General features: G+C 27.4%; 3 protein-coding genes across 5 annotated transcripts in view; all 3 read left to right on the top strand.

Annotated features, from left to right (window-relative positions):
* Nucleotides 1-11,971, top strand: part of LOC127291417 (uncharacterized) — a 28,796-nt gene extending 16,825 nt beyond the window's left edge. The window contains exons 9-21 of the mRNA XM_051320547.1: nucleotides 1,308-1,411; nucleotides 4,644-4,920; nucleotides 5,538-5,696; nucleotides 6,230-6,339; nucleotides 8,182-8,455; nucleotides 9,464-9,622; nucleotides 9,710-9,814; nucleotides 10,346-10,442; nucleotides 10,555-10,634; nucleotides 10,759-10,865; nucleotides 11,043-11,328; nucleotides 11,458-11,622; nucleotides 11,702-11,971. Coding sequence (XP_051176504.1) covers nucleotides 1,308-1,411; nucleotides 4,644-4,920; nucleotides 5,538-5,696; nucleotides 6,230-6,339; nucleotides 8,182-8,455; nucleotides 9,464-9,622; nucleotides 9,710-9,814; nucleotides 10,346-10,442; nucleotides 10,555-10,634; nucleotides 10,759-10,865; nucleotides 11,043-11,328; nucleotides 11,458-11,622; nucleotides 11,702-11,851 — 2,073 coding nt within the window. The 3' untranslated portion in view covers nucleotides 11,852-11,971. The remainder of the gene's footprint in view (nucleotides 1-1,307; nucleotides 1,412-4,643; nucleotides 4,921-5,537; nucleotides 5,697-6,229; nucleotides 6,340-8,181; nucleotides 8,456-9,463; nucleotides 9,623-9,709; nucleotides 9,815-10,345; nucleotides 10,443-10,554; nucleotides 10,635-10,758; nucleotides 10,866-11,042; nucleotides 11,329-11,457; nucleotides 11,623-11,701) is intronic.
* On the top strand, nucleotides 703-10,005 carry LOC127291490 (trypsin-1-like). Of its 3 annotated transcripts, none has more exons than XM_051320663.1 (6): nucleotides 703-861; nucleotides 1,156-1,232; nucleotides 1,308-1,411; nucleotides 4,644-4,920; nucleotides 5,538-5,696; nucleotides 6,230-7,035. In XM_051320663.1, exons 1-6 carry the CDS (start codon nucleotides 810-812, stop codon nucleotides 6,377-6,379), a joined length of 819 nt encoding a protein of 272 aa, XP_051176620.1. In that variant the 5' UTR covers nucleotides 703-809; the 3' UTR covers nucleotides 6,380-7,035. The 3 variants fall into 3 exon arrangements, with proteins under 3 accessions (XP_051176620.1, XP_051176622.1, XP_051176621.1); XM_051320665.1 differs by lacking the exons at nucleotides 1,156-1,232; nucleotides 1,308-1,411; nucleotides 4,644-4,920; nucleotides 5,538-5,696; nucleotides 6,230-7,035 and adding exons at nucleotides 7,688-7,755; nucleotides 7,920-8,023; nucleotides 8,182-8,455; nucleotides 9,464-9,622; nucleotides 9,710-10,005 and having other exon boundaries at nucleotides 795-861; XM_051320664.1 differs by lacking the exons at nucleotides 703-861; nucleotides 1,156-1,232; nucleotides 1,308-1,411; ... (1 more) ...; nucleotides 5,538-5,696; nucleotides 6,230-7,035 and adding exons at nucleotides 7,215-7,375; nucleotides 7,688-7,755; nucleotides 7,920-8,023; ... (1 more) ...; nucleotides 9,464-9,622; nucleotides 9,710-10,005.
* A 257-nt stretch (nucleotides 11,972-12,228) lies between the features above and the next one.
* Nucleotides 12,229-18,517, top strand: LOC127291485 (uncharacterized). The gene is made up of 12 exons (XM_051320656.1): nucleotides 12,229-12,355; nucleotides 12,739-12,815; nucleotides 13,881-13,984; nucleotides 14,119-14,398; nucleotides 14,662-14,823; nucleotides 16,168-16,314; nucleotides 16,750-16,840; nucleotides 17,197-17,273; nucleotides 17,397-17,500; nucleotides 17,593-17,869; nucleotides 18,096-18,254; nucleotides 18,368-18,517. Exons 1-12 carry the CDS (start codon nucleotides 12,304-12,306, stop codon nucleotides 18,515-18,517), a joined length of 1,680 nt encoding a protein of 559 aa, XP_051176613.1. The 5' UTR covers nucleotides 12,229-12,303.
* The last annotated feature ends 8,928 nt before the right edge of the window (nucleotides 18,518-27,445 follow it).

Raw genomic sequence — 27,445 nt, 5'->3', positions numbered from 1 at the left:
TTTTTCCTCAATAACGAAGAAAATTTAATCTAAAGGGCTTCAAATTTATTCATTTTCACGTGTAGATTATAGGTAGAATTTAACAAACATAATATAGAAAGTTGTTTTAATTGGGTTTTTTTTCGAAAAATTAAAATTTTTCAAGAAGTGGATTTATCCCTTAAGTTATACAATTTTTGACGTACATAGATAAATTCAGTATTCGATGTATTTTTACGATTAAAATACAATAAAAATATCGATAGTTAAAATAAAATTGAGTTTCATATATTTTTTTGAAAAGAAAATTTTCATAAAATAAAATCAGATAAGAGCAAGTTACACTCGCACTGAAATCGAGTGTTCCGCACACGAAGCGAACTTATTTGGTATAAAAGCAAATGTTTAAAAATATAAGTTTTGTATGTCAAATAATGTAAGCGATACGAAGAGGAATAATTTTCTAAAGAAATTTACAAAATTGTAGAGTTTTGCTATATCAATTTGATGATGTAGAATTGGATAATTTTTTATTTTATTTCATCCATGGAATTTAATCTCTATAGAATTGAGTAGTGTATAATTTAACAAAATAAATTTAATTAAAATCTTCAAATCTAATCATGTGAAAGTGATACCGCGCCTATTTATCTATAAGGAATATTGTATATGAATTTAAAAATGATAAGCAAACTGCACATGATTAAATACTATTCAATAATTATATTATTTATTATCATACATTGTACCTTGGGTACACGAGTTCCGATTTTTTAGTATAAAAAGGATTTCTTCTAGTATTTATTAATATAGTTGACAATTAAATTACCATGAAGTTCCTCTTTGGAAAAGCTTGCTTTTTATCAATTTTTCTTTTGGGATGTAAGTTAAAGAGTATTTTTTATCATTAAATATTGTGTGTAGTAAATAATATTCATTAGGTATTTTTTCAAACAAATAATAATATAAAAAGACAACAAAACAAAACCACTATTGAAAATATTTGGAATTTCTGAATATTTTAACAGTAACTAATTTTTTGAAAAATTGTTTAAAAACGTCGAGGAATTACTTAAACTTAGTTATAATAATTTGATTGTATAAATATCTAATAAAAGTAATTATCTAATCCATAATTTATTATTTTACATTTCTTGTTTCAACAATAAATTCCAGTAAAATATCAATATGCATTGGCTCAAAATAGGATAGTAGGAGGAAGTGAAACTACAATTTTTAAATTTCCACATATGGTAAGATTGCATATAGTTAATAAAATCAAAAAAAGTAGAAATTAGAAAATAAAAAATTCATTTAAAAAAATTCAGTTACGTCTCGAAGTCGGAAGAAAAACTGGCAACTTAATGAGTGTTTGTGGTGCTTCAATTATTGGCAGAGAATGGGGACTTACAGCTGCACATTGTTTTAAGAGGTGAGACTTTGCATAATTTAATTTGAGATATTTTTTTATTTTTTAAGAGAACGCTTAATCACCTCAAATCAATGCCAAAAAGAGCCATCTTTCGATACGCGTATCTTAAAAAAAATTTTAATTTATCGTACATGTCTCTTCTAAACCAATGAACCGATTTCAAACTTTTTTTTAATCTTTTAATTTGTTTTATCATTGGGTTTAAATGTTTCTAAAAACATTTTTTATTAACCCGAAGTCTTGTAACTATTTGATTGAATTGTTACGTCTCAAATAGAGAAATAACTAACGAAATAATATTTTATTTTATTTATGGCCGCTCGGTGATTCAGTGAATTCCTGTTTCATTTACAGAGCAGAAGGCTCTGAGCTAAGGGTACAGGGAAGAAAGAGAATAGTGATTTTTAATGACAAGGTTACAAATTTCTTTAGACAAACATTTAGAGTTATAAAATTGATCTTTGACAGAGAGTATCCTGAAGCAACCATTCTGGAAATAAGGAAATCAGCATTCCACTGCAACAAATTAAATTACTAGTTACTACAAATTTTATAAGAAGTTAGGATTTAGGAAGGATTTAGATAAAAAGTATTACGACTTACCTTGAAAATTTAGATGTAAGATGCGTGAAAAAAGGACCACTGTTGTGTCCTAATTATGATAGGAACGTCTGGTACTACACTGAAAAACTTTTGGGGCTGAATATAGTATTTTTTCGATTGGGAGAGCAGCTGCCCCAAAAGTTTTTCAGCGTAGATATAGTTTAAGAGCTCACAGGAAGGTTGACGGTCCTTGGTGATGACCACAGGTCCGGAGTTCAGTTGACATTAATGAAACCCAAACAGTTAAATTCTTCCAGAAAAGGAAGAAAAGATGATTTCCAAAGATTATGGGAAGTCAAATCCTTGAATACTTGGATGAGCTCTTCTTGACGTAGAAACTTTTAACACTTGATACCAAAATATGAACTGAACTGGCAGTTTCGGTGCCAATTTCTAAACTGGTCTCTCCGTAAAAATGTAGTCCTTTTATACCAAATTTAAGTGAGAGACTATAAAATTTTATTGTCTTGTGTTGCTTTTTCCACCCTAATATTAGAAGCTAGCCCTATCTCTTTCTCTTTGTTAAACGTAAAAGAGGGTTTGTCTGATTATATTACAGAATTAGAAAGAGAGCGCCTTCGTTTCAAATCGCAGCTGTAGGAAAGGGACACTCGTTTATGCCTTTTTAGGGAAATACTGAGTTTCTCGCTTCTAATTGTATATTTTTGGAAATACAATATATGAACGTAGAAGGATAAAAAACGAAGGGTTCTTTTATATATAAAAGAATTGATTGATTAAAAAAAAGGATTCTGACAATATGAATGTAAAAGTTAGGGTGACGTGACAGAATACTTGACTATATCTGTAATTGAATGCAACAGGACTCAAAGCGATAAATTACACTGAAAAAAAACTTGTAGGTTTTACTACTTTTGAACTACTCTGAGTAGTACAATAGGTCCTCAACTGAATTTAAACGGTTCTATTAACTATATAAAAATAGTTAAACCAATGAAAAATTTAATTGGTAGAATGACATTTTGTGATTGTATTAACTCAATTTGAAAATGTTAAAACAACTCAAGATGTAAGTAGTAGATTTTACTACTTAAAGTGGTTCAATAGGCTTTAAGAACATTTTTTGGGACAATTAATAAATATTTTGCAATTGAAACTACTACTTTAAGTCGTAAACTTTACTACTGAAAGTGGTTCAATAGGCTTTAAGAACATTTTTTTGTAGAATTAATTATTCTTTTGCAATTAAAACTACTACTTTAAGTAGTAGATTTTACTACTTAAAATAGGAAAATAAAATTATTTTTTATTTATAATTGTTTATTGTCAGTAAAATTAACTTTTTCATCCTCTCTCCTATACTGACGCTTATTTTATGCCCTAACGATTATGTACCTAACCGAGAAAATTTCTAACCGACGGGAATTGAACCCTCGACACTAACGCTCGCTACGACAGTCTGCAAACTACTCGAAGACTACTTTCTGCTTGTCCAATTGGTAATTTAACTATTTAAAGTAGTCATTTTGACTACTTTTATTAGTTGCTATAACTATCCTTTTTAAGTTTTGACTTGTCAATTTTTCATCTTTTAATTATATTATAAGTTGTTTAATTGCATAGTGCAGTAAAATTTACTACTTAAAGTAATAGTTTTAATTGCAAAGGATTTTTTAATTCTACGACATAAATGTTCTTAAAGCCTATTGAACCACTTTAAGTAGTAAAAGCTACTACAGTAGTTTTAATTGAAAACGATTTCTAAATTTTACATCAAAAACGTTTTTCAAGCTTATTGAATTAATTAAAATAGTAAAAAATCTGCTACTTAAAGTAGTAGTTTTAATTACAGACGACTTGTTAATTCTACAACAAGAATTTTATTAAAGTCTATAAAATCATAGAAATTAATAAAAAATTGACTACTCAAAAAGCAGTTATATTAATTAAAGAAAATAATTCCTTTTACTACATTTCATATAACTGGTGAATAGTAGTTGGATTTACTACTCTTCAAATTTTGAGTTGACTACAATTCCACTTGTTTTTACTACTACCGACCTGTAGTTGTACTTTTAACTACATATTTACGTAAAATCAACTATTACTTATTAACTTCTTAAAAATAGTTACATTAACTACATCAACATGATTAGATTAACTAAAAAAGTAGTTATTTTTACTACTTTCTAGTCAACTACCCAATAATAATAGTTGAATTTCTCGGCAACATTTTTTTCAGTGTAAATAGTTTTTGACAAACGTGTATCAAAGAATGTCTCTTTTTGCATTGATTTGAGGCGATTAGACGTCCCCTTAAATTATGTGTTTTTTTTTTAATTTTTATGTCAATAAATTTAAAAATATTTAAAAAATAAAAAATTAATTCTGTAAACCTGAATCAGTGAAATTTGACTGAGAATCAGTGAGTCTATTTTCGTGATTTCAATCAGTGAAATTTCACTGAAAATCAATTGAAAATTACTGAAATATCAGTCATTTTTCACAGATTGTCCAATTAAAAAGTTACTGAAATTTTCTGTCAAGCATATTAAAAATTTCAGTTATTTTTTAACTGAACAATCAGTGAAAAATAACTGATATTTCACTGATTCAGTTTTAGAGAGAATTTAAGTTCTGGTTTTTCTTTATAAAAAATTTGTTCCAGTCAAGAAATAGATTACGGCAAAATAAGAGTAGTAGCTGGTACTACTGATATAAAAAATATGTCAGAAACTGCAAGACAACATAAAGTGGTCATGGTTATTCGAAATGAACATTACAAAGTTAACGAATATAAACGAAAAATCGGAGGTGATATAGCTGTCTTTAAAGTCAATCCACCTTTTACTTACAATAACGTTATTCAACCAGTAAAATTGCCACAAAGAGGACAAGTTTTAAAAACGGATATAGCAACAATTTCAGGATGGGGTCATATTAAAGTAAGAATTGTTTACGAATTTCATTACAAAAGGTGAAATGAAAATTTTTTTAGTAGACTCGGTGGTATTTTATATAGTATGAAGATATCGATCACTCCGAGTCAGGTAATAAAAGAAACACATCCTCTATTTATATTAATTGATATGAGGTTAACGACCTCAGAATTAAATGTTATTGATTGTATTTATTGAATGTTCGATCAGTGTCAAATTATACGTCGTGCTGACAGGAACTTTAAAATTTAACAATTTTAAAGTTTCCTTATAATTATGTTAATTTTATTTATTTAATTTTCAATGGTAAATGTTTTTTTTTATAATTTTTTATTGTTCTTAATAATCTTCTACAATAATTGTGAAAATTTTATTTTTAATTTTTTTTGTAATAAATAATTTTAGTTTTCTGAAGAGGACGGCTGAGCCGTTGAAATCGTTAAAAATTGTGTTTTCTTTTATTACCTGACTCGGAGTGATCGATATCTTCATACTATATAATATATACAATAGTTTCAAAAAATTGTAATAAACTGAAGCGTCTGATAAGAAAAAAATTGTTTCGGGACATGAGTTATATTTTTAATATCTAATTGCTTTTTGCAAATGGCATTAATTTTTAGCCAGGTGGACCAGGTTCCGTTAGATTACAAGCCGTTACAGTACCAAAAGTAAGCACAGAAAATTGCAAAACACAATACCGCAAGTTTAGAATAACACTGAAAGAAGGAGAAATTTGTTACGGATATCACAATCGAACTGTTACTATCGACAAGTGTCAAGTAAGAATAAAAATATCAGTTTTAATTAAATAATTAATAAACAGGAAAAAAAATTAAAAATGAAGTTTTGTTTTTTAATTTTTAAAATAAAAATTCTTATAGAAATTAAAATAGTAAACCACACCCAGAGAAAAGATTTCTTTGATTTAAAGACACCAATTTCTTTCATTTGTTTTCTTTCGTTAAAAATAAAATTTTCTTTGAAACAAAAAAAAAACTCAATTTAGTTTCCAAAGAAATTTTCTTTGAATTTGAATGAAAGAAATTTATGCATTAAATCAAAGAAATTCTAACATTGATATAAGGGTCAAAAAAATCTTCCCGTGCAGAAATTTTGCCAGGATCCAGATTGGGGCCAGATCAGACTGCCCTATTAGGGAATGAAACGCCGCACCTGATGTGACCCAGATTAGGAAATTCACATTTTCTGCTCACCCTGATTTGGCCCTGATCAAGTGTGGTGTTTCATTCCCTACTGGGGCCCTAGTAGGGTAATTTCTAGCAGAGTTAAATAATTCAATTCTTTTTTTCAGGGTGATTCTGGTGGACCACTTATAAATTTGGACGGAGTAGAACTTGGATTGGTATCGTGGGGTGTCAAATGTGGAACGAAAGGATATCCTGGAGTTTATACTGATATTCTGTATTTCCGCGATTGGATCAAAGAAACAACAGGAATTTAATTTTAAAATTGTCATTTTTAAACTACATTATTTTTAAAAATAATATTTGTCAATAGAGAGAAAAAATTTAGACTAAAATTTATATATATATTTAATTCTTTTAATTAATTTAGAATAATAATTTAATATACATATTCACTTTTAATTTGCATTAAACTTGAGATACCTTTTAGAAAAAAAATTGTTATTAAAATTTAATAACTCTCTAAATTTGAATTGTTTGAAATCAAATTTTTTCACCAATTTTTATTAAGTAAAATTTAACTAATTCAATTTAAAGGACTAGTTAAAATTTTTGAACTTATGTTGTGTCTGTTGAAATAAAAAATTTGACAACCTATGTTTATAATATTTTACCAGATTGTGTGGCTTTTTTAGGGCTAATTGCGTCAAATAGATTGCAATTTTAATTTTTTCTTTAAAGACGATTCTGGTGGTCTACATATATTGTCGATTTAAATGGAAAACAAATTGGATTAATTTTGTGAACTGTCTCAATATGTGATACAATAGTAAATTAAATTCTGAAATTTACACTAATGTTCTCCATTGTCACACAGCTGTACTAAACAGGAAATAATTTAAATGTTCATCGCTAAAACTTGTAATGCATTTCGAAAAAAAAAATAAATAAAAAATTCATGAATTCATTTTAATTTTTTTTCCTCATTGAAATTTGTATATCTTATTTTTCAAAAATTAAACATGAAATAACATTTAATTCTAACATTGTATTGTATTTATCTATGACGGATATTGTATATGACTTTATAAATGATAAGCAAACTGCACATGTTTGTATACTGTTCAATAATTATATTATTTATTATCATATATTGTAACTTGGGTTCACGAGTTCCAATCTTTTGGTATAAAAAGGATTTCCTGTAATATTTATTTATAGTCGACAATTGGACACAAAGTATTCGAGTTTCAATTTTACCATGAACTTCCTCTTTGGAAAAGCTTGTCTATTATCAATTTTTTTTTTGGGATGTAAGTTGAGTATATTTTTTTTGTCATTAAATATTATGTATAGTAAATAATTTTCATTATTGGTATATTTTCAAACAAATAATAATAATAATATTAAAAAAACAACAAAAATGCATTTCATCATATTATTGAAAATGTTTGGAATTTCTAAATATTCTAACAGTATCTAATTTTTTGAAAAACTGTTTGAAAACGTTGAGGAATTACTTACACTTAGTTATAATTATTTTAATGTAAATACCTAATAAAAATAATTATCTGATTCATAATTTATTATTTTACATTTTTTGTTTCAACAATAATAAATTCCAGTAAAATATCAAAATGTATTGGCTCAAAATAGGATAGTAGGAGGAAGTGAAACCAGATTTCCATTTATGGTAATATTAATTTATAATTAATACAGTAATAAAAGTATAATAATAGATAATAATAAATAATAAAAATATAGCATAAGATTTCAAATAGTTAATAAAGTCAGAGCAAATATAAATAAAATAAAGAAAAAAATGTAATACAAGATATATTTATCACAAATTTTCAGCTCTACCTCCAAGTAGGGAGAAAAACTGGTAACGTGGTAAGTGCTTGCGATGCTTCAATAATTAGCAACGAATGGGGACTTACAGCAGCACATTGTTTTGATAGGTGAGATTTTTTATAATTTAATTTGACATATTTTTTGTCCTGTAAATGATATTTCTTTTTTAGTTTTTTTATGTCTCAAAATTTAAAAATACATTGATATTTTAAAAATTAAAAATTATCCTAAGTTCTGATTTTTTTGTTGAAAAAATTTGCTCCAGTCCAGAAACAGATTACGGTAAAATAAGTGTAATTGCTGGTACTTCCGATTTAAAAAATTTGGAAAGAACTGCAGAACAACATAAAGTGGTCATGGTTATTCGAAATGAAAATTATAAAATTAACGAAAAAAATAGGAAAATTGGAGGGGATATTGCTGTATTCAAAGTCAATCCACCTTTCAATTACAATAACTTTATTCAACCAGTCAAGTTACCACAAAGAGGGCAAGGCAACACGGATTTTGCTACAGTTTCAGGATGGGGTAAAATTAGAGTAAGAAATTATTATAAATTATGTCAAAATATGCCTAAAAACCTATTAATGACAACAGAATTTTTTTTGGAAAAAAGTATTTTTACCCAGGTGGAAAAGTTCCCGGTAGTGACTACCGGTAGTCATTACCGCTCCCGCTACCGGAATATTTTCACTACCGGTAGTCTCTACTGGTAATTTTTCCTAGACTACCGGTAATTTTTCCGGGACTACCGGTACTAACGAAAAAATTACCGGTAGTGAATATTCCTGTAGCGGGAGCGGTAATGACTACCGGTAGTCACTAGTCACTACCGGTAGTCACTACCGGATAGTTTGATTAATCTTGAAAAAAATTTAATTTCGTAGAAGCCCAAGAAGCACGTAATATAACATCAATATCAAGGTAATATTACACGTGAGATTCGTAATATAACGTTGTAATATTACAGTAATCTTACAGTGATCTTAAAATGTCCGCCTCAAGGTAATATTACCGGGAATATTACTGTAATATTAACGGTAATATTACAGTAATATTACAGTAATATTACAGACTGATTTGAGTTATTCATAAAGCATAAAAACGTAAATATATTATAAGTCAATTTGGCTTGTTGGCAAAACTCTGGACTCGTGTGCTTTGAGTTCGGGGTTCGATTCCCTGGATGGGTAGATTTTTTTCGTAAAGAAATGTTCCCATAATATTACTGTAATATTCTCTTGTAATATTACCTTAATATTACGGTATAATATTACTGCAATATTACTGTAATATTACCTTAATATTAGCGCGTAATATTACAGTAACATTACGTGTAATATTACCTTGAGGCGGACATTTTAAGATCACTGTAAGATTACTGTAATATTACAACGTTATATTACGAATCTTACATGTAATATTACCTTGATATTGAGGTTATATTACGTGCTTCTTGGGAGCATAGTAAAATTTTTAGCTTCTTTTAACTCATAAGAACATTTAGTTTCTTCAAGAATTAATTGCAAATATTATTAATTTTGCAGCCAGATGGACCAGGTTCTAGTAGACTGCTAGGCGCAAGAGTACCGAAAATGAACACAGAAAATTGCAAAGCACTGTACCGTAGTGTTGGCGTAATAATGAAAGAAGGAGAAGTTTGTTATGGATTTCACAATCAAACAGTTACTTACGATTCATGTGAAGTAATAAAAAAAAAACATTATTTTCACTTAAATAATTATAATTAATCAACTGATAAAAAATTATATTTTTAAATTAATTCTTTTCAGGGTGATTCTGGCGGTCCACTTGTTAATTCGGATAGAGTAGAACTTGGAATTGTTTCTTGGGGAGTCGAATGTGGAACGAAAGGATATCCTGGTGTTTACACTGACGTTATTTATTTCCGCGATTGGATAAGGCAAAGAACAGGAATATAAATTTCAAATTATTCTATTGTATTAAAATATATATATGTTTATGTTTTCGTTAATATAGGGCAGGTTATTAAAATTGTTAAAATGTTGTTAAATTATTTTAAAATCAAAAACAGAGAAAAATAAAAATTTTCTTTATGTAATAAGAATTTTTATTTACTTTTAAATTACTTACATACCTATTTTTAGGGTTTCGTGGTCCCATGACAAACATTACCATGGCAACCGTTAAATTTAATAATAAAAATCTTTCAAAATGAAAATAAACATGAGAAGAAATACTTTCCTAAATATATTTCACTTATTTTTTTGTTATCTTTTAGGGACATTGTATTGCTTTTATAAAAAATAAATTTGAAAGCAATTGAATATAATCAATTTCATTATCACAGTTAAAAGCATCGATTATTTTAATAACGCATAATGAACACTGACTATAAAGACTATTTTTCTATATAAAGAATTGTCCTTAATATTCGTTAAAAGTAGTTTTGGTTTAAAGTAAAATATTTGTATTTAGAGTTGCACATTATAATGAACTTTTTTTTTCGAAAAATGTATCTTTTATTAATTCTGCTTTTAAGATGTAAGTTTAAAACATTTCTATAATTTGACTGTATTTTTAGAATTTTAGTAAATAATTTTATCTCTGTTCTATAATTTTTAATATGCTTTTGTTATTCAATAATAAATTTCAGTGAAATATCAATTTATATTCGCGCAAAAACCGATAATAATAGGCGGAAAGGAAACTTCGATTGAAAAATTTCCATATATGGTAAAATTTATTTAAAATATAATTATCATTAAAATTACTTTCACTATATAAAAAGCATTTTTTTTTTTTTTTTTTTGAAAATTATAAATTCAATAAATTTCATTAATTTACTTACAATTTTCAGCTATATCTCAGAATGATGCCAAAACATTATGAAGGACCAGTGTCTTGTGGTGCATCAATTATTGGAAAAGAATGGGGACTTACAGCCTATCATTGTTTTAAGGATAAGTATGATTCAAAAATTAAGTCAAATAAATCAATTTTTTCTGCTCCAAAGAATCTCAAAAATAAATTGAATTTTTTGACCAATAGATCCCCCTTTGTTAATTAAAAATTATATTCCTTTTTTTTAACGATTTACAATTCGTGTTTGTGATTTTATTTTTGGAAAAAAAAATGTTTCAGTGATTTCATCAATCCTAGTAGGATGTATGCAGTTGCTGGGAGTGCCAGTTTAAGACCATTTTCAAAAACTGCATCGCAACATAAAATAGTTCAAGTTATTGGACATGAAAAATACAAAGGTCTAAATTTTGATAAAGATAGTTTGGATGTAACGGGTGATATAGCTGTCATTAAGATCAGTCCAGCTTTGAAATATAATGATGCAATACAACCAATCAAGTTGCCAGAAAAGGGACAACCGTTAAAAACCGACTTGGCTACAGTTTCAGGATGGGGAAATACTGGAGTAAGAAGTTAATTTTTGTAATAAACTATAAAAAAAAAATTCAAATCACTCTGTTACCACTTTCATTAGTACAAAAATATTAACTGAATTAATAAATTCTCAACCTAGTGATAATTTTTCAATTTACAGTCATGGCTTGGAGATCCATCTGATAAATTAATGTATATTACTCTACCAAAATATGATATAAATAAATGCAAAGAATATTATCGTAAAAATAATATGGCTAAAATGAGGAAAGAGGGAGAAATTTGTTATGGTTTTAATAATGGTACCCGCGGTGACAAATGTTCAGTAAGAAAAAGACAATATATTTATTTTATCCTATTAATATAAATTAAAATAAATTAATTGCAATTTAATAAATTTTTAGGGAGATTCTGGTGGCCCACTTGTTAATTCAGATGGAATAGAAATTGGAATTGTGTCATGGGGTGTTCAATGTGGAAGACTTGGATATCCTGGGGTTTACACTGACGTTCTCTATTATCGCGATTGGATAAAAGAAAAAACAGGAATATAATTATATAGAAATTTTCAAGTTTTTAAATTTATATTTAAATTAATTAATTTTTAATGCATATTAAATTGATAAATATTTTGAGAGACAATAATTAAATAATAAAATTATTTAATATACATACACTATTCTCATTTAATTAAAATTTATTAATTTTAATTTTTTTCTACTTCATCTAATATATTGCTTATAATTTTTAAAAATGTAAAAACAGGAAAAATAATTTACTCCTAAAACTTGTTTTACTTTTTGTCTTATCTTTTTATGGAACATAGCGTGCTTTTATTTAAAAAAGGATAAGCAAAAATTGCACTTGATTGTATATTATTTAAATATTATAGAATGAACCTTGAGGAACCCGTTTTTGGTCTTTTGTTATAAAAACCTATTTTCCTTAATATTTTTTCACAATAGACTATTGGAAGCAGAGTATTAAAGTTTCATTATTATATACAATGAACTTAATATTTCGAAAAGCATGTCTTTTGACAATTTTCCTTCTGGGATGTGAGTTTAAATTATATTTTATATTTTATATTTTATATTGTCAATTGGTAATAAAAATTAATTCAACTCCTTTAAATAATTTATTAATCTTGTATATATAATAATTAATAATATAAATTTTTTTATTTATTATAAAAAACGAAGAAAAAAAATACTTTTAACTACCTAATTTTTTAAAAATTTTTGTAAATTATTTCTTTTTTTCACTACTCAGAAAATATAATTAGTAATTCAAATTTTAGTATTTAATTAAATATATAATTTTAGTTAAGGAAATATAAGTAGGTACATATTAATAAAATATAATATAATAATATAGATATTAATAAAATAAAAAATAATCTAATCTGTAATTTATATTTTTGTTTGATTAAAATTGCCAGTGAAATATCAATGTATATTGGCTCAGAATAGGATAATAGGGGGAAGTGAAGGCACAATGAAGAAATTTCCTTATATGGTAAGATTAAATTAATAATTTTAAAAAAATATTATAAATATAGATAAGGTCAGTTGGGGTAAATGGAGACAAAATCGCTATTTTTTACAAATTACGTAAGTTTCTTTCTTTAAAAGGTAATATTTGCGGGTTTATATTTTTTTAAGTTGTTATTTACATTCCCAGGATTAATTTTATGCAGCAGAAAAAAATTTAGATAAGCTTTAAACTCATGAAACTGACTGTCCCCATTTTCCCCAAAATTTAGGAAATTTCATAAAATTCGGGTTAAATGGGAACAGCATAGTTTCTAAGGAAGTTTTAAGAAAAAAGTTTCCTTAAGTATATTACTGTATTAAGGGATGAAAAAACTTGAAAAAAAATTTGTAGTAGATATATAATAGTTGAACCAATTGAAACTTTTTTAATTTTTTTTTATTTCAGTATTTTGTCTCGCATTTGAAAAAAAACAGACTTAAAAATCATACCAAATTTTTTTCTTATTCCTTCTGACTCCCATAACAGAAATTCACTTGAATTTTTGATTTTTGTCAATTTGGTTAATAATGACAAGTTGTCCCCATTTACCTGAAAAATTTGAAAACTCAGGGTAAATGGGGACAGCTTGTCATTATTAACCAAATTGATAAAAATCAAAAATTCAAGTAAATTTCTGTTATGGGAGTCATAAGAAATAAGAAAAAAATTTGGTATGATTTTTAAGTTTGTTTTTTTTCAAATGCGAGACAAAATTACTGAAACAGTTTAACTTTGATTTTCAAGTTTTTCTGCATTGAGCGATAACTTTTTTTATCTTGCTGCCAATTGTCGAGATAAAAGCTTGGCAATACACAAAACCTCTTGCAGGTGATCTGAGGTTAAAATATTGACGTTGAACTTAATTTTAAAACTGTAAATTTACTTATATTATTTTACATATTATATTATATTATATATTAGAAAATTTATATAGAATTATATAATATAATATAATATAATATAATATATAATAATTTATATAGAAAATTTCTAATAATTTTTAGTTATTTTTCACTAAAACTTATCTTTTTCGCCAAAAATTTTCAGCTATACATGCAAATAGGAAGAAAATCTACTAATTTAGCTGGTCCCTGCGGTGCTTCAATAATTAGCAAAGATTGGGGACTCACAGCTGCACATTGCTTCTCTAAGTGAGATTTTTTTTTATAAAAATTTTCTTATTCTATTTTGCTTTATTTGTATTATTTCAAATACATTATATGAAAAATTTTTTTGCGTGTAGAATATAAAATATGATAATCAAATATATTAAAATGTATTTCAGTCCTGACACAGATTATGATAAAATATTTGTAATTGGTGGTACTGCTGACCTGAATAATCCAACGTATAATTCAATTCAAAATAAAGTATCAAAAGTTATTGTTCATGAACTTTTTAAAGGTGTCGGGGCAAGTGGTATAAATATTACAGCCGATATTGCTCTCATTAAATTTGATCCACCTTTGACGTTCAATGACGATGTAAAACCGGCCAAATTGCCAAGCAAGTCGCATCCTCCAAAAACTGATTATGCTTCAGTTTCAGGATGGGGGAATATTAAAGTATAACGAATTTATTGTTTTACTATATCCTTTAATTGAATCGTGAATTTAGAAAAGGGCTCAACTTGTGAAAACCGTAAGAGTAGTCATTTTTACTTTTTCAAGTTGAGCCTTTTTCGAAATTCACGATTCAATTATAATGAGAAAATACAAAAAAATAATTCTGAAAATAATAAGTTTTAATTTAAGTATTTATTTTTCACTGAAACCATTACAAAACTGATATATTGATTATGAATGAGAATATTATTTTTAATTTAAAGGTTGGTGGGCCAAGTTCTGATAAATTACTTTATGTTACCCTGCCAAAAGTGGATAGAGAAAAATGTAAAAAAGAATTACTTATGAGAACACAAATTGTACTGAAACCGGGAGAAATATGTTATGGATATTTTAATGCAACTACTGTTCACGATAAATGTCAAGTAAGAAAAAATACATTATTTTCCACTTTCCTTTTTATCAGTAGGTAATTAAAGTAAAATAAATTCTCTATAAGGTCAATTCACTGGTTTTTAATTTTGAGACTTTTTTTAATTCAATTATTAATTAAGGAAGAACCCCCGACTTTAGAATTCACAGAGAGTTTTTAATGAAAGTTAGCACACTTATAGATATTAGTTTGAAAAAAATGTAGTTAAATTTTTAGAGGTCGAAGTTGACTCTGACAAAAGTTATAAGCAATTTTATTTTTTCACATTTTACATGGTGTCTTATGAGAAAACGCATTTTCATGATCTTTGAAATTTAATTGTGACATATATAACAGAGAGATATTAATAAAACTTTTTACAGTTAAAGTTAAACAACCAATGATTAGATAATTTCAAAAAAAATGATCATACCTTACCTGTGAGACTCAAAATTAATTATTCTTTATAAAAAAACACCCTTTTTTATTAATCAGCAGTTACTAAGCACAACGCTTGGCAACGTTGCTTCTTAGAGCGCCTTTAAAGGTTAGGGTAAGCAAGAAGCGCGAAATTTGAAATTTCGAAAGTAACATAGATCGTATCTAATACTACATATCATATTTTTAATAACAATTTTTGTCAAAAATAATTTAATTACATTTCTTATTTATAAATTTAATATAATAATACAAGTACAATAGAATTTTCAATAGAAAATTTTGAGAAAAAGTTTACTTTTATCAATAACAATTATTTTAATAATAAAATCATTAAAAATTTTTAAGCATGTCTAAAATTAATTAGTAATTAATTAGTAATTTTATTATACATTAATTACTAATTAAACATATTAAATAAATTTGCAAATAATAAATGATAAATTAAAAAATTTAATAAAACAAAATTTAAAAAATGTTAACAAGAACCGCAAAATTTATTGATGTCTTAAAAAAATGAACTGTTAGGTGAAATAAGAAAAAAAAATATTTGGTGTTTTCACAGAATTTTCTGCTAATAAATTTAATTCCGACATAATTAAAACATTTGCAGTCGACACGAAGTAAAACGGGGGAGAAACAAATACAGTGTTGCCAAGCGTTGCATTAGCACTATGTGATTCAAATAAAAACTTAAATGGACATTGTTTTGACTCGCAATGCAGAAGGGGTACCTCCTTAATAAAACTTTCAAGATTTATGACGTTATTTATATAACTCTATTTTTGAAATTTTTTCAAAAGCGTTTTGTAGATGTGATTAATGAATTTAAAAAATTTCTGAGTTTAGCACACATTTAAAAATTTGATTTGTAAAAAATAAATGGATTGAACATTAAAAATTGAATATCTTTTTTTAGGGCGATTCAGGAGGTCCACTTGTTAATTCGGACAGAGTACAACTTGGAATCGTATCATGGGGTATTTATTGTGGAACATCAGGAATTCCTGGAGTTTATACGGATGTTCGTTATTTCCGCGACTGGATCAAGCAAAAAACAGGATTATAATTTTAAAAATTTGATGATAATTAAAAAATTTAATGATAATTAAAAAATTTAATTGTAATATATTCTTAAATTTAATATATCCTACTCTTAAAACAAGAATATATATTCTAAATTATCTTCCTACTATTTTGTGAATTAAAATATGTATTTTAAAATGAATTTTTTTAATTCATGTTAAATTTTTGACTTTGCATTTTTGGATAGTTTTTGAAAAAACAAAGAACAGGAAAACTATAATTTCTTTGTTTTATCCTTTTTTTATACCCAGATTGCGTGTTTTCTTTATATAAAAGATAAGGCTTATAAAAAGATACACACTTGATTACACATAAAACACAAATTATTTAAACATCGTGTAATGAACCTCGAGAACATTGCTTCCACGCTCTTTTATTGTTATGAAAATTGCTTTCCTTTTAACATTTGTTGTTAATAATCTATCGAGCGCAGAATAATAGTGAATCATTTGCAATGAACTTCACTTTTCGAAAAATTTGTCTTTTGTTAAATTTCCTATTTGCATGTGAGTTAAGAATATTTTTTTGTATTTAAATTATTATTGTAAAGAATATTTACCATGTAAACAATAAATATTATTATTTGTTTGATAAATTTTGTTATTGCATTTTTCACTGTTAATATTACAATTTTTTCTTAAAAGAGGAAAAATTACATAATGCAAACAATAAAAATTATACAAGTTAAATTTACAAAAATATAAATACAAAAAAATGATGTAATTATTGTTTTCAAAATATTATCTTAATATCTTCAATTAAAAATCATATACTTTAAAATTAATTATAAGCTAGTAATTACAAATGTATTTATGAATTAAAATTAATTATTTACATGTTTTTTTAAAATAATTAATACTAGTGAAATGTCAAGTTATATTGAGTCAAAATAGAATAATAGGAGGAGATGAAACATCAATCGAAAAATTTCCATATATGGTAAGATTAATTTGGAAATAATCAGTAAATTTTTAAAACTTATAAATAGATAATAAGTTTCTTTTTGAAAAATAATCAGAGGTATACTCAGAAAAAAGAAGATTTAACATTACAATTTTTCAGTTACGTCTTCAAATAGGTAGAAAAACTGGACACCGAAGAAGTGTCTGTAGTGCTGCAATTATTGGCAAAGAATGGGGAATTACAGCTGCACATTGCTTTGATAAGTACGGTTTTGCAAATTATTGAAATTATTTTTTATTTTTTTGACGTCAGAGAATTTTTAATTAAATACTAATTAAAATTATTAATTTTTAAGCCCGGATACAGATTTCAATAAAATACGAGTAATTGCTGGTACCACTGATATAAAAGCTTTATCAAATACTGCTGAAATACGCAATATAATTAAAGTCATACGACATGAACTTTATGAAGGCATAAAAGTTCAATCAAATATTGTAGCCGATATTGCTGTTATTAAATTCAGTCCACCTTTTAATTATAATAATGTTATACAACCAGTGAAATTGCCCGAAAGGGGTCAACCTTTAAAAACTGACTTTGCTACAATCACAGGATGGGGAGACATTGAAGTAAAAATGAAACTTTTTTTTTATCAAATCACACAATTACATCATTTAATTTTCAAAAAAAGAACAAATTTTTATATCAACATTAATTATTAATAAAAGAAAAATTTTAACAGACTTTAATTTAGAAACGATTTTATACGGACCAAATTTTTTTATTTAATTCAAATAAATTATACTTGTATATTTAAAAATTAATGGAAAATTTCTTTGGGTGTGTAATTTACAGCCAGGTGGTCCAAGTTCGGCGACATTAAGATTCGTCAACTTGCCAAAGATAAATACTGAAACTTGTAGAAGGAAATACCTTGAAAATGGAATAAAATTGAGATTGGGAGAAATATGTTATGGAGTTAATGATGGAACAGTAATTCAGGATAAATGTCAAGTATGAAAAATAATAATTTTTGTTGTCAAAATAAATTAAATAATCAACTTTAAAATTATTTAAAAAATTTTAATTTTAAATTAAAATTTATTTAGTTAATTACTTTTTTCCAGGGTGACTCAGGTGGTCCATTAGTTAACTCGGATAATCGGGATATTGGAATAATTTCTTGGGGTATTTCTTGTGGAACCATTGGACTTCCTGGAATTTATACTGATATTCTCTTTTTTCGTGATTGGATTAAAAGTAAAACGGGAATATAATGTAAATAATTTTCAAAATAAATTTTTATTTCACTTTGAATTTAATTCAATTGAATTTGAAATAATTAATGTTTATACTTTTTTTTACCTATTTTTAGAAACAATAATTGAAATTCCAAATATTTTGCTCTTATAGTGTAAAGGAAATTATTTATTATAAACAGACTAATAATTAATATATAATTACCTAATTATATATCTACCTATATCTATTTTTTATTCTTTTTAGCATATTTTTAGTTTCACAAAAGTAGATCTCTTTCATTGAAATTTTCTTTCAAAAATATGAAATTTCGCAGTGATTTGCAATTTTAATTAATTATTTCATACAACTGACATTTCGTAAATTTTAAATATCCTTTGAAGTTGAAAATAGAAACACAGCCTTCCTGTTTGTCATCGAAATATTTTAAAAATTTAGTTCCTCATTCTAATAATACATACGAAATCTCACAAGCCTAGCACATACTTTTGTTTATTTTTTAATTTTTTCTTTTGTAATCACACTAATTTAAAATTATCAAATTGATACAAATTTTTATATCGATTTGATATTTTTGATATCAATTTGATACTTTTAAATTAGTGTGATGTTATACCAAAAAATAATTTTTAATTTAATTACTTAGTATTTAAAAAATTATGTATCTATATTCAGAGAAATGTTTTATTTGAAACCAAATATATAATATACATATTTGAGTTAAATAAACGTATATTATTGTCTCATGAGCCAACAAGCCCATTTATTTGGCGTAAATAAAAATAAATTGTATTTGTCATAAATAAATATTTATTTGGCTCTAAGACAAATATCTTTTCTCTGGGTGTAATATAACTAAAAATATTTTCCATTGTTTTTTATTCTAACATTTGTAAGAAATTATAAAATATTCGTAAAATATGACTTAAAAATCAAAAAAACAATAGTTTTTTAAGGTAAAATTTTGTCTTTAAAGCATTTGCTTTTGAGTTTATTAATATACTTTATGACACAAAGAGATGAACGCCACGACATGTTCAAAAAACGAAAATCAGAAGTCGGGAAAGGGGTGCCTGTACGAATATCCTCAGGGACTATATCTCAGCCACTTGAAATTCACGGTCATGTACATCACACGTACACAGTATATAGAAGGCACGCGCGTGCCCACAAGTGCGTGTATTAAAGAGCATTTTAACTTTTTTTTATTCTTCCCCCTTTTCAACATGATATGCACCTGCGAGCTGCATTTACGCACATTCTATTTATAAGATGCGTTTCAAAATAACAAAATCCAACAAAATGAAAAAAAAAACGCGGCTTCTATTAAACAGTGATTAATCAATTAATTAAAATACTATCATTATAATAATTTACTATTCAATTCTTCTAAGTTTAGAAAAATAGCGATAACGCACAGTGGTTCGAATAGCCAATCTAGCTAGACAAAAATCCTAGCTCAAAATGTTTGGATTGGATTTTTATGACACTTGGTATCTAGGGGCTTTCAGGGTTGCTGTTACGAATTTGACGTCAGTTTTAAAAAATTCAAAATGGTGGATCCAATATGGCGGACTTTTTTTTAAAATTCGTTTGATCTCCATAAAACTCATTATGTAGAGGTTTTTGGAGTCGCTGATTACGAATTTAATGTCGGTTTTTAAAAATTCAAAATGGCGGATCCAATATGGCGGACTTTTTTTAAAAAAATTATTCGATCTCCGTAAGCTCAATACCAAGGGGTATTTTTGGTCGCTGGTTACGAATTTGATGTTGGCTTTTAAAAATTAAAAATGGCGGATCTAATTTAGCAAACAATTTTCATTTAAATTGATTGATTTTTATTAGTCCTGATATTTTAGAGGTTTTTAGGATTTCTGATTAAGAATTTGAAGTCATTTTTGAAAAACTAAAATTAGTGCCTTTTATAAAATAACATTAAATTCTTAATCATCGACCCCAAAAGCCATAGATATCGAGTTTCATATAAATTTAACATTTTTTTATAAAATCATCCACCATATTAGTGCCGCCATTTTGAATTTTTAAAAATTCACTTCAAATTCGTAATCAGCGACCCTAAAAACTCATAGATACCAAGTTTCATTGAAATTGACCGATTTTTTAAAAAAGTTGTCCGCCATTTTGGATCCGCCATTTTGAAATTTTAAAAATTGACTGCAGATTCATAATCAGCGACTAAAAATACCCATGAGTACCAAGTATCAGAACATTTGAGTCAGTAGATATTGCAGTCGTTCGAACGATATTTAATACTTAAGGCATATCCATCACCCGGAAGTTCAAAATAAAAATTTAAGAAAAGGTGGCTAAAGGCGGTTGCATATAAAGCATAATCTAATACAATAATAAGTACCCTATACATCAAAAATAGTTTTACAACGGGCCAGCACAGGCCCCAGAAGTTCTGGTCCTTCGAAGTAAAGAAAATGAATTTTAAATTATATAATTTATTCCTATGTATATAACGATCATAGATACTGAAAATATTAAGTGAAAATGTTTAAAATATGTTTTACACACAGGATAATACCTCTAGTTTACTCTGCAAAAGTATTTTGCTTTATTAGTTTCAAGCGAATTGCATAATTAAATAATTTATAAGATATGTATTGACGGTAATTTTTCACGAAAACAAAGATGCCGCAAATGGCAATGTTTAAATTGTTTTTAAATGAAAAATATTTTTTTTCACAGAAACTAAAATTTATACGTTAATGTAGAACAACTAAACATACTATTCCTATAGTATTTATATTTTTTGAAGACACAAAAATTTTGAATTTTGTCCAGCTAGATTCGCAATTCGTACCACTGTGTAACGGGTCACTTAGAATTTTTTAAAAGTAATTAATTTTCAATGTCAAATCGTTTTTTCTACTTCTACTGTAATCAAAATAAGTTTTTGAAAATATTAGACCAAAAAAAAAAAATTAATTATTTCAATAGAAATTAATATTATTAGTGTCATGGTTACTTGCCGATCACGGATTTTCTCAGAGGAGCGATGTCAGCATTGCCTTTTCTGAACCATGTCTTCCAATGCACCTTATTCAGCTCATCCTTTTTTCTGTCCTTTAATCTGAAATATTAGGAATAAAAAAAAATATTTAAAATTAGAAAAATATAATATTAAAAATATATTAGCATGTAATAGGTTATACACATATAAAAAGGCACCGTAGCTATGGTAATTGCATTACCATAGCATTTCGACTTTCAATTTATAAAAAATTTCGAAATGATCCACTCATTAAGACATTTTTTTTAACATAATTATATAATAATAAAATTTTACATTAAAAAAATAATAGAGATTTGCTCTAGGGGAGGATGGGGCAAGGATAGTTAAGGGGCAAAGATAGTTAGTGGCTCTATTGCATAAACGGCTTGTTCAAAAAGGGCACCATTCATCATATATACTTGTATTATCACCAAAAGACGTCAAGAAAAATTTGACCTTGATGCGATATCATTTGTGGAAGCTACGTGTTTATTTGTGAAAATCCTGTTTTTTCTAAAATGTCTCAATTCTGTTTAAAACACTGTTTCAGATATTAACTGATTTAAATATTTATTTATGTCCAAAAAAATTTTTTGGTAGTGCTTTGAAGTGTTTTGAGGTGCTTATATCCAATGAAATTAAAAAAACCCCAAATTTAATGTCTTTTTTTGATTATTTTTCGTAAAAAGAATTTTGATAACTATCCTTGCCCCAATAGAGGGCAAAGGATAGTTAAATTTTTTTTTTAATTTTCCGCTAATATCTCGAAGGCATTGCAATCCACAGCAAAATAATGTATTACAAAATTCTAGCTAAATAACCAGGCTTTCCAACGATACTATTTTTTTTCCGATGCCTGTTGAATTTTAGCTACTAGATCCAAAAATGTCTTACCTAACTATCCTTACCCCATCCTCCCCTATACTTTTCTTAACAACTGTTTGAAGGTAAAATGTGGTACAAAAAATAATGGAGACATGCTGTTTAATTTTATTTGACTTTGTAAGGGATTTTTTCATTTTCCAGGAAAACATTCTATCTAAAAAATCGGACAAGTGCGAGTTACACTCGAATTAAAACTGAGGGTTCCGTACCCTTAAACCTAAAATTTAAGGGGTTAAAGTGTGAAGGCATGTGGAAAAATTCCAATTTTGCTTAATTTTTCCTGTAATGTGAGCATAAAAACACATAGATAGACACATAGTCACATATAACGAAAATTATCAGTTTTTCCTTAAAAACGCTATGATTATCAACTCCAATCATGCTCACTATATTTTTTTTGTAATCTATACGTAAAAATACATAAAAATGTATAAGTTTGAAGCCCATTAGATAATATTTTCTTTGTTTTTTGAAGAAAATTCATGATTTTTATAAAAAATTATCAGTTTTTTCTTAAAAACTCTATGATAATCAACTCTAATCGTTCTCGCTATATTTTTTTGTAATCTACACGTAAAAATACGTAAAAATGTATAAATTTGAATCCCTTAGGATAAAATTTTCTTCTTTTTTTATTCGAAAAATCCATGATTTTTTCTAAAAATATGAGTTTTCCTTAAAAACAATATGAACATCAACTCCAATTGTGCTCGCTATATTTTTCCTGTAATCTACACGCAAAAATACGTAAGTATACCAAATATGAACTGCCTTCGTCAAATATTGTGTGCGCTAGGAGGATTAATCGCTTTTTTTCAAAATTTTTGATTTTTCCTTGACAACGCTATGTAAATTAATCCGAATCATGTTCGCTATATTTTTCCTGTAATTTTCACGTAAAAATACCTAAGTGTACCAAATTTGAGCTCTCTATGTAAAAAGATGTGGCAACCAGGGGGGGGGGGTACATAGTCATTTTTAGGGATTTTTCGTAAAAATTCATGGTTTTTCCTTGACAACGCTATGATAATTAATTCCTATGAGATTCGCTATATTTTTCCTGTAATCTACACGCCAAAATACATATGTATACCAAATTTCAGCTCTCTAGATAAATTCGTGTGGCAGCTAGGGGGGGGGGGTACATGTCTTGCTTCACTAGTCTCATTAATAGGGTTCCCCCTTCGGGTACGGAACCCTAAAAATGGAATTAAATTGATTGTTCTTAATCTCTTGCAGTTTAGGTTCAATTGGTGGGATTTTCTGAAGGTAATATGTGATGTTTAAAGATAAAAAAATAATAGGGATATGCTGTTTAATTTAATTTGACTTTGTAAGGGATTTTTTCCATTTCCAGGAAAACATTCTATCTAAAAACAAGTTGTAAATTCAGATGTTCATTACATGAACATTTTGCTTCCTCTTTACGATCAGGAAAAAAAATTTGCTTCCTCGTGGAGAAAGCAAAATTTTATTGCCAAAATGTGAATTTTTGATTTTTTAACTTTCATTAATTCTTTAAATTTACCTCATATGTATACTTTATATATATCGATCGATTCGTCTTGACGTAAGGACTACTATTTTATTAAAAATAACCTTAAATTTTTCTGTTTAAAAATTTTTTCGATTAAAAAAAATTTTTTGGAAAAAAGACGATAAAATTTTTTTTTTGGGTATTTTTCAAAATCCATTGGTCAGATTTGAGATATTATTATGATAAATGAGCCTAACAAAATTTATCTAAATCCATTAAAACCTGTTAAAGTTATATTCTAAACAAAAAAGGGATCCACACACACACACATACACAACATACATCCGGACAATTGATCAGGATCTCATATAACATGTTTCTATAAAGAAAAAAATTAGTTACCGCCACTTTGACAAGTTTTTTAAAAGAAAGGACTACAAAGCTTCCTCCACGAGGAAGCAAAATTCAATTTTTCTTAGGCAGACGCTTTTATTGCATATTCATGCACAAAATACACCGAAAAGTGTAGAAAAAAATCGACACCCTGATCCGAGTAGAGGAAGACCTATTTTATGACCAAAAACGCATCCAAAAGCATAAAAAACTTACCAAAAAAATTCAATTTTTCTTAGGCAGACGATTTTATTGCATATTCTTGCACAAAATACACCGAAAAGTGTAGAAAAAAATTGACACCCTCATCCGAGTAGAGGAAGAACTATTTTATGACCAAAAACGCATCCAAAAGCATAAAAAACTTACCAAAAAAATTCAATTTTTCTTAGGCAGACGATTTTATTGCATATTCTTGCACAAAATACACCGAAAAGTGTAGAAAAAAATTGACACCCAGATTCGAGTAGAGGAAGACCTATTTTATGACCAAAAACGCATCCAAAAGCATAAAAAACTTACCAAAAAACCAAAAACGCATCCAAAAGCATAAAAAACTTACCAAAAAAATTCAATTTTTCTTAGGCAGACGATTTTATTGCATATTCTTGCACAAAATACACCGAAAAGTGTAGAAAAAAATTGACACCCAGATCCGAGTAGAGGAAGACCTATTTTATGACCAAAAACGCATCCAAAAGCATAAAAAACTTACCAAAAAAATTCAATTTTTCTTAGGCAGACGATTTTATTGCATATTCTTGCACAAAATACACCGAAAAGTGTAGAAAAAAATTGACACCCAGATCCGAGTAGAGGAAGACCTATTTTATGACCAAAAACGCATCCAAAAGCATAAAAAACTTACCAAAAAAATTCAATTTTTCTTAGGCAGACGATTTTATTGCATATTCTTGCACAAAATACACCGAAAAGTGTAGAAAAAAATTGACACCCAGATCCGAGTAGAGGAAGACCTATTTTATGACCAAAAACGCATCCAAAAGCATAAAAAACTTACCAAAAAAATTCAATTTTTCTTAGGCAGACGATTTTATTGCATATTCTTGCACAAAATACACCGAAAAGTGTAGAAAAAAATTGACACCCAGATCCGAGTAGAGGAAGACCTATTTTATGACCAAAAACGCATCCAAAAGCATAAAAAACTTACCAAAAAAATTCAATTTTTCTTAGGCAGACGATTTTATTGCATATTCTTGCACAAAATACACCGAAAAGTGTAGAAAAAAATTGACACCCAGATCCGAGTAGAGGAAGACCTATTTTATGACCAAAAACGCATCCAAAAGCATAAAAAACTTACCAAAAAAATTCAATTTTTCTTAGGCAGACGATTTTATTGCATATTCTTGCACAAAATACACCGAAAAGTGTAGAAAAAAATTGACACCCAGATCCGAGTAGAGGAAGACCTATTTTATGACCAAAAACGCATCCAAAAGCATAAAAAACTTACCAAAAAAATTCAATTTTTCTTAGGCAGACGATTTTATTGCATATTCTTGCACAAAATACACCGAAAAGTGTAGAAAAAAATTGACACCCAGATCCGAGTAGAGGAAGACCTATTTTATGACCAAAAACGCATCCAAAAGCATAAAAAACTTACCAAAAAAATTCAATTTTTCTTAGGCAGACGATTTTATTGCATATTCTTGCACAAAATACACCGAAAAGTGTAGAAAAAAATTGACACCCAGATCCGAGTAGAGGAAGACCTATTTTATGACCAAAAACGCATCCAAAAGCATAAAAAACTTACCAAAAAAATTCAATTTTTCTTAGGCAGACGATTTTATTGCATATTCTTGCACAAAATACACCGAAAAGTGTAGAAAAAAATTGACACCCAGATCCGAGTAGAGGAAGACCTATTTTATGACCAAAAACGCATCCAAAAGCATAAAAAACTTACCAAAAAAATTCAATTTTTCTTAGGCAGACGATTTTATTGCATATTCTTGCACAAAATACACCGAAAAGTGTAGAAAAAAATTGACACCCAGATCCGAGTAGAGGAAGACCTATTTTATGACCAAAAACGCATCCAAAAGCATAAAAAACTTACCAAAAAAATTCAATTTTTCTTAGGCAGACGATTTTATTGCATATTCTTGCACAAAATACACCGAAAAGTGTAGAAAAAAATTGACACCCAGATCCGAGTAGAGGAAGACCTATTTTATGACCAAAAACGCATCCAAAAGCATAAAAAACTTACCAAAAAAATTCAATTTTTCTTAGGCAGACGATTTTATTGCATATTCTTGCACAAAATACACCGAAAAGTGTAGAAAAAAATTGACACCCAGATCCGAGTAGAGGAAGACCTATTTTATGACCAAAAACGCATCCAAAAGCATAAAAAACTTACCAAAAAAATTCAATTTTTCTTAGGCAGACGATTTTATTGCATATTCTTGCACAAAATACACCGAAAAGTGTAGAAAAAAATTGACACCCAGATCCGAGTAGAGGAAGACCTATTTTATGACCAAAAACGCATCCAAAAGCATAAAAAACTTACCAAAAAAATTCAATTTTTCTTAGGCAGACGATTTTATTGCATATTCTTGCACAAAATACACCGAAAAGTGTAGAAAAAAATTGACACCCAGATCCGAGTAGAGGAAGACCTATTTTATGACCAAAAACGCATCCAAAAGCATAAAAAACTTACCAAAAAAATTCAATTTTTCTTAGGCAGACGATTTTATTGCATATTCTTGCACAAAATACACCGAAAAGTGTAGAAAAAAATTGACACCCAGATCCGAGTAGAGGAAGACCTATTTTATGACCAAAAACGCATCCAAAAGCATAAAAAACTTACCAAAAAAATTCAATTTTTCTTAGGCAGACGATTTTATTGCATATTCTTGCACAAAATACACCGAAAAGTGTAGAAAAAAATTGACACCCAGATCCGAGTAGAGGAAGACCTATTTTATGACCAAAAACGCATCCAAAAGCATAAAAAACTTACCAAAAAAATTCAATTTTTCTTAGGCAGACGATTTTATTGCATATTCTTGCACAAAATACACCGAAAAGTGTAGAAAAAAATTGACACCCAGATCCGAGTAGAGGAAGACCTATTTTATGACCAAAAACGCATCCAAAAGCATAAAAAACTTACCA

The sequence above is a fragment of the Leptopilina boulardi genome, unplaced genomic scaffold, assembly GCF_019393585.1.
Source record: "Leptopilina boulardi isolate dan_hultmark-lab unplaced genomic scaffold, ZJU_Lbou_2.1 LbouV2_137, whole genome shotgun sequence".
Lineage (NCBI taxonomy): Eukaryota > Metazoa > Arthropoda > Insecta > Hymenoptera > Figitidae > Leptopilina > Leptopilina boulardi.
This window is presented reverse-complemented; position numbering and strand designations above follow the sequence as displayed.

Excerpts from the sequence above, each read along its gene's own strand:
- LOC127291490 (XM_051320663.1), top strand. The coding sequence starts at position 810 with ATGAAGTTCCTCTTTGGAAAAGCTTGCTTTTTATCAATTTTTCTTTTG. Across the intron at positions 1,233-1,307 it reads TTTTTAAATTTCCACATATG|TTACGTCTCGAAGTCGGAAG; the intron begins GTAAGATTGCAT and ends AAAAAAATTCAG. Across the intron at positions 1,412-4,643 it reads GCTGCACATTGTTTTAAGAG|TCAAGAAATAGATTACGGCA; the intron begins GTGAGACTTTGC and ends AATTTGTTCCAG.
- LOC127291485 (XM_051320656.1), top strand. The coding sequence starts at position 12,304 with ATGAACTTAATATTTCGAAAAGCATGTCTTTTGACAATTTTCCTTCTG. Across the intron at positions 14,399-14,661 it reads CAGGATGGGGGAATATTAAA|GTTGGTGGGCCAAGTTCTGA; the intron begins GTATAACGAATT and ends TTTAATTTAAAG. Across the intron at positions 17,870-18,095 it reads CAGGATGGGGAGACATTGAA|CCAGGTGGTCCAAGTTCGGC; the intron begins GTAAAAATGAAA and ends TGTAATTTACAG.